This window comes from Engraulis encrasicolus, chromosome 12 (assembly GCF_034702125.1).
Source record: "Engraulis encrasicolus isolate BLACKSEA-1 chromosome 12, IST_EnEncr_1.0, whole genome shotgun sequence".
In the NCBI taxonomy this organism is placed as follows: Eukaryota; Metazoa; Chordata; class Actinopteri; order Clupeiformes; family Engraulidae; genus Engraulis; species Engraulis encrasicolus.
In genome coordinates this window covers 32,768,129-32,774,932 of record NC_085868.1, presented here as the reverse complement: position 1 = coordinate 32,774,932, position 6,804 = coordinate 32,768,129, and the positions used below count along the sequence as shown (strand labels likewise).

The following is a 6,804-nucleotide window of genomic DNA, read 5'->3' as shown; positions in this document are numbered from 1 at the left end:
GGGCTGGACAACTGGCGAGAGCCATAGCATGACTCAAACATTACTGAAAGCATCTGTCGCCTGCACCTGTGCACTGTCTCCCATGGCGCGAGCCACAGAACACGACACTATGCTGTGGTTATGGTTATGCACGTTCGGAATCTGACCGACCCCATCTAGGCTACTGTAAAATGTATTCAGTGCCCATTTCCAATGGTTGTTACACACAACCCTTTCAATATTACAAAACATGTGAATTAATTAACTATGTAGATTGGTAGTTTCACACAGACAGGAATTTGTGAGGCACTGTAAAAACCTGCAAGTTCCTCACATAACTTTCGGTTAGATCGTGGGGAAACATAAAAAGTTATCTGAACAAGTTCCAGGAGGAACCAGCGGGGTTCCTTAGAGAACATTTATGAAGCCTTGGGTTCTCAGGTTTTCTGAAAAGCTGTTTACACGTAGGCTATATGGATCTTTTTGAATACGCATGATTTTGGCACAGTTTTAGAATGCGCATATCAAAAATCTGGCTTTAAAAATATAGGCTATCATTTAGGGGGCTGAAACAAACCTGTTGCAATGGAGTTTCTAATCTTTATCCATGTCGCGTTTACACTTCAGCGGATAAAAAAAAATCCACATTCAAAAATATTCGGATAAGTATAACCATCTGAGGAACCTTCAAGAAAACCTTTTGGTTCTTCCAGGAACCAATTTGTCACACATAGGCTACTGTAGGCCTATATTGTAGCCTATAGTTTCCTCTGAGAACTTCTGAGGGATTCTTCCACAGTGGCAAGCAAAGTCAAGGGTCTTTGGGAAACTTTGTATTTTTTTTACAGTGCACTCCTACAAATCTAGACGTACTACTGGTCTATGGGTTTGACTCGCCAGGCTAACACTCCTGACCATCACAGGTGGGTAGGCCTAAATTGTGACTGTGTTACTGTGGGAGTTTTTGGGTGATGTCTGGCACCAGTTAATAAACTCGTATGGTATGTTAGATTAGTAAAGTGTATAATAGACAGCAATTAAACTAGTTGTGGAAGAAAAAGGCCTAATTACACCGCCTCTGCCTTTGTTGGAGAAGTAGGCCCAAAAAGGCCGCTTGTGCCTTGCTGACATGAAAGACAAACAGTCCACACACGCTCCTAATACAGGAGCAGATGGTCAAGAATGACAAGGGTAGGCGCCTCGCTTAAGCACGTGTATTCCAAGCACACATGCCAAGTGAGGCACAGACAGACACACACACACACAGAAGCAGTTGTATAAGCATTAAAGAAAAAACCTATAGGGATAGATAAAAGACAGAACCTGTAATGAAAAGATATGCCCAGGTAATGCATGGCACTATCCAAGATCCTGAAGTCTGTACGCGGTCTGTAGTAATGTAGTGATGTAGTAACACAGAAGTAGCATGACCTAGGAAGATGCTCAAGGGGAACATAGGTATACACACACCACACACACACACACACGCTACACACACACATACCATGTCCACACACATACATGTTTTTAACTATGGTACATTTATATGAAATCTAATGTACTGACATATGTATATCTTGATGTCTTCCCTAGGTGTAAGATGGTATGCACTGATGATGGAAATGTACACATGTGTCACAGACATGGAAAGTTCCATCCATCGTTAAATGTTAACCCAAGTCCATTAACCTGTTCTAATGTGTTTACTTATGACCAGAAAATGCACTTTGTGAGCGGGTGCGCTGTAGATGTGCCCACGGAACCGAGAGAGAGGAGATGAGCATATAGTATATAAAGGGGGGTAATTTAGGCCCAAGTTGGGTTCAGTTTGGGAAAGTCCTCTGGGACTGCCCTGCTGTTCTCCGGGCTCGCGACTCTCTGTGTTCCGGTGGTCTCCTGCAGCGCATTCGCATCAGTGTACTGTACTGAGTGTATTACTTTTTAAGTGATCTCTTTGTGCAATCTGAGCGAATAAAGTCTTCATCAACAACGAGTAGAACGGTTTGGACAGCACTTCTTTCTGATCTGGTCTACCTCAATCTGACTGTGCCTGGGGGCTGACTTCTCCCAAGAAGAAATCCACGACAAAACCATGGCTACAGGGGGTATATAGCACAGTGTCTGATTTATGTTGACATGATGCTGGGGGGGGGGTCCATTGGAGCTGATTGTACATGGGGGCACGCAATTTGCTGCTACGCCCCTGGTTAGAGGAGTGTACGCCATGCTAAGTGTCGGTACATGGCATCCAGAGCTTCACAAGGGACCAAAGCAGGGGTGAAAGTTGACGGGTGCACACAGGTGTGTAGCACCGGAATCAAATTTACTGAGATATGCTGTAGTTCTGTTGCCTGGTTAACACCAGACCTAATCACAAGGAAACGATTGTGTAGAACTAAAGGCAGTATGGGAGTTCCCTGGCTAGTAGTTCTGTAGTGCACATGTTTATTTTGTTAGTTTATTCTTTGTTTGAGGGGGTGCAGGAAGGTGGCAGGGCCTACTTTTTGAGCAACACTTTTTGGCAACGATACTGAAAGATTTTATTTGGACAGTACGCCACTAAAACACTTTCATCAGGAGAACTTTGATTAGCAGGAGATACATTTTCTCACTGACTTCATTGGAAAATTACTAATTTCATTGGTCAATCATGCAATGTCATGCCCCGCAACATTGTTCAAAAACTTGCCATGTACTGTACTATGTCATTCATTGCTTTAATGATTGGTGTTGTGTTCCGGAGGTTGCAGGTTTGAATCTCATATCATCCATGCAGGGCTGCACTGGGGGAGAAATTGGGCCCGGGCACTGTTGGCTTAAAGGGCCCCTCATAATTAGCGGCGCAGAACTGACTCACTGGTGGGCCCCGCACCCTTGTGGACCCCTACTAAAAAATCTGGAAATAGGGGCCCATGAGTGTGCGGGGCCCACCGGAAAATGCCTGCTATGCCAGACGGCCAGTCCAGCCATGCGTCCATGTCTGAGTGCTCTACATTCTGGGGGACAGTCCCAGCCTAGGAGAGGCATGCCCACAAACACAGTTGCTTTCTAGACTCAGCTCCAGACATGTAGCTGTTTGCATGCCATGAAATGCTACAGTGCCAAAGTAACAATATTTCGGGCGTGTTGCTTGGTGCAATTATCACACTGGTTATGTCAACAGGCAGAAAGTACATGGGCCGAGAAGTCAAATAAATCTTATTTATGCTATTCTGCTCAATCTACTATGTGCTACTAATAAAAACTGAGCTGAATGAAGAATTGATCCGAATAAAAATCATTCTCATAATAATGGTGTTATATTATAAACAGATACTGTATATTACAATAGCACTACAATCATGTGACCCAAAGTGCTTTAAACACTCCGCAAAACTTGCCATTACCCAGCCTGGTGACCCAAACCAAAACCTGAAAAGTTACGTTTGGAATCACTCGGTTTGCATAGCAGCTGTGGGTTTTGGGTAGGGCCAAACTGTTGTCATTATGTGTGTCACAATTGTCTCTGCACTGCCTTGACCAACACTATGACCAATCAAGCCCCCACCCCCCCCCCCAAACAAACAAACAAACAAACAAACAAACAAACAAATAAATAAATAACTAAATAAATAAAAAATAAATAAATAAATATATATATATATATTTCAGGGCCTTTATGCCTTCATTTCTGACAGGACAGTGGAGGAGAGGCAGGAAATGAGTAGGGAGAGAGAGACCAGGAAAGATTGGCAAATGACCCGGGCTGGAATCAAACCCAAATTGCCCAAATGGTACCTTTTTGTTAGCGTTGGCATTCTGTGATCTTCATGCAGTCATGCATCCCGATTCAGAGAAAGAGAAACAGTTGTGTGACTGGTGGGCGAGGAGGAGTTCCTGTTGTGGATATTTTACACAGCCCAGTGCTAGACCTGAGTCTCGCCAGATAAATGGGTTCACACTAGAGCAGGACACGGGAGTGGATTTTCACTCCCGTCCCATCCCGGTCTCAGAAAAAAAATCCCATCCCGTCCCATCCTGGACTGGAGTAAAAGCAACAAATCCCATCCTGTCCACTCCTGAAAAGAATGTTTCCCAATCCTGCCCACTCCCACTCAAAATCAATCCCACTCCCGTTTCATCAAAAAAACGAGGCTTTTTTAAATGAAAAAATAAGCGAGCATTCTCGCTCTCGTTCATTTTTATTCCCGCTCCTGCCCGCTCCCATTCATCTTTATTCCCGCTCCTGCCCGCTCCCGTTCATCTTTGAATTTTGACTCCCATCCCGCGGGAATCCCGCAGGACCCACAGGAATTCCTGAAAAATGTCATCCTCTAGTTCACACACAAGATGACACACGAACACACAAACAAGCACGACACACAAACCGGAATGACACGCACACATGTGCATGTGCGCATGCACGAACATAGCCACAGACACACACAGACACACACAGACACACACACACACACACACACACACACACACACACACACACACACACACACACACACACACACACACACACACACACACACACACACACACACACACCCTCTGCACTGGGAATTTGAGCCCTTACCCTCTGGGAAGCGCTTTAGGGTGCCTAATGTCACTGGAAACTTACAAGAAATCATTTGTCCCAAATGCAGTTAACATGATAAATAAGGTGAGATTAATATCTTAGAATAGTCATTAGGACTAGTGATTTATGTATTTATTGGAGTAGTATGTGGTTATCTATTTATTTATATGCTGAAGTAGTATTCCTTGTAATATCTTGTTTTTTAGAATTTCGATCCCATTTTTAGATCTCACCTGTTTTTCTTTTTTTTTACTGGAGTGGTTTTCCTGATTATTTTTTAGCTTGTCTGGCTTAAATGTGTAACTGTAAGCATCTTTTACAATGGTGAAGCTGAAGACAAGTTTCCACACCTGTGGACAATAAATAAAATCAAATCACACACACACACACACACACACACACACACACACACACACACACACACACACACACACACACACACACACACACACACACACACACACACACACACACACACACACACACACACACACACACACACACAATAGAGAAAGGAGAAAACAGTAAATATTTCTTATGGAGAAAATTTATACGACAAAAGGCAAAAACATACAGTAGGCCTACATACAGTACAGCACTAACATAGTGCATAAAGCATTACTCTTGTCCATCAGTCTTGTTGCAGACAGAGTTTCTTGCTCCGAGGCAAAATGCTCTTTTTTTATGTGTCCTGCCAGGTCTGTAGCTTTGGCAAATGGATGCCCCTGCCCATCCAGTATAGAGAAACCAACCAAGCAAGAGCGACAAAGGTGGTTCAGTGGAGCTGACACATGGACAGAAACCGATTGCCTTGGAGCATCATCATCATCATCATCATCACCATCATCATCATCATCAAAGGTGATGTGGCTCATCCAGCCCTGATGGCTTACAGCAGAACAATATTAACCCATGGAACGCTGCTTTGTTGTTGTTGTTGTTGTTTTTGTTGTTTTTTCAAAATTAAGAGCAGCAGGTTTGTAGAGAATCCACGAAACCATGTTAGTAATCCAAGCTGCTTAACTGGTTATCAGAGAGGTACAGGATTAAAAAGAAAAAAAAACATGAACATTTGAATATTTTGTTATTAGAAAACAACAAAAAACTGTGTCTTCCAAGTCTGTCCATGTGGTGGTGTGGTCTGTCTGGTATCTTCCAGTAACCCTGATGTCCAAGCCGAGGTGATGCTAGCCCTTTGAGGAGTACGGAGTTTTACCCAGTTCTTCAAGAATTTCAATTGAAAACTCTACAGATCCCATAGAACTCTGTTAAAAATCCAACAGAGTCCTTGTGGCATCATAATGAGAACTCCCAATTCTGGCAAAAGTCTAATCACATATTTGTGATGGTAGGCTACTCCTCAAAGGGCTAGGGGTTGAGCCAGTGGGAGCATCAAGCCAAAATCCAAAGGAATGAACATGGAGCGAATCCCCACTATTGTAGATTAATGTGTCAGCTGCTCTTCACCATCTGGTGGCTTTGGGCCCCCAAGCGGCTGCCTGCCCAGCCTGGTGACAAGATGTGCCTCTGCCTCCAAGGGGTGGTGGGAGTTGGTCGGTCCTGACGTAGCGGAGCTCTCTGGCCTTAGGGTTCAAGGGTCACATGTCAGTGTCCCCGTCATAGGACAGCGTCAAGGCCTTCTGGTGAACCACCATATGGGGCACTGGTTTGGTGTTTTTGCTGGAGAGATGAAACAAAACACAACAAACACTTTAAGTGTTAAATTCATGTACTGTAATAATACGTTTTTTTTAAGCTTGTTGATGGAAGTTCAACTGCTACCTCAAAAATGTGTATTAGTTCAACATGAGGTTGAAAGGGTAAAAGGGTAATGTTAAGGTGCCGGTATGCTTTCTGCAAGATACGCGAGCGCGTGCACGATTCGTTCATGAACGCGTTAACATGCGTATTTAATGTCGATTTCGCGCGCGTTGGACACGGCAGCCAAAAGCGTGCGCCAGGTGCAATATCTTCAAACTCGCTGGGGCGATCTAAGATAGACTGTGCAGTTCCACGCGTGTGCTTGATATGAAAACGACAATGGCAGCAACTTTTAAGAGCGTCTCGAGTTTGTCCGCAATTTCAAACATTTGTGATCATACTTGCAAGCAAGCATGTGCTGTCGGTTGCTCGCGGTGACGCGCGTAATTTACAACTCGCAGCAAGCATACCGGCACCTTTAGTCTTGTGGTTGATGTTTAAAAAACTGATAATATTTTGTGAATGAGAGCAGTGTGTTAAAAATATGCTGACCACTG

The 6,804-nt window shown here is 43.9% G+C and overlaps 1 protein-coding gene across 1 annotated transcript in view; it reads right to left on the bottom strand.

Annotated features, from left to right (window-relative positions):
* Nucleotides 1-6,029: 6,029 nt before the first annotated feature.
* The window catches only part of LOC134459522 (thrombospondin type-1 domain-containing protein 7B-like), a 148,939-nt gene continuing 148,164 nt past the window's right edge, over nucleotides 6,030-6,804 (bottom strand). The window contains exon 29 of the mRNA XM_063211885.1: nucleotides 6,030-6,226. Coding sequence (XP_063067955.1) covers nucleotides 6,145-6,226 — 82 coding nt within the window. The 3' untranslated portion in view covers nucleotides 6,030-6,144. The remainder of the gene's footprint in view (nucleotides 6,227-6,804) is intronic.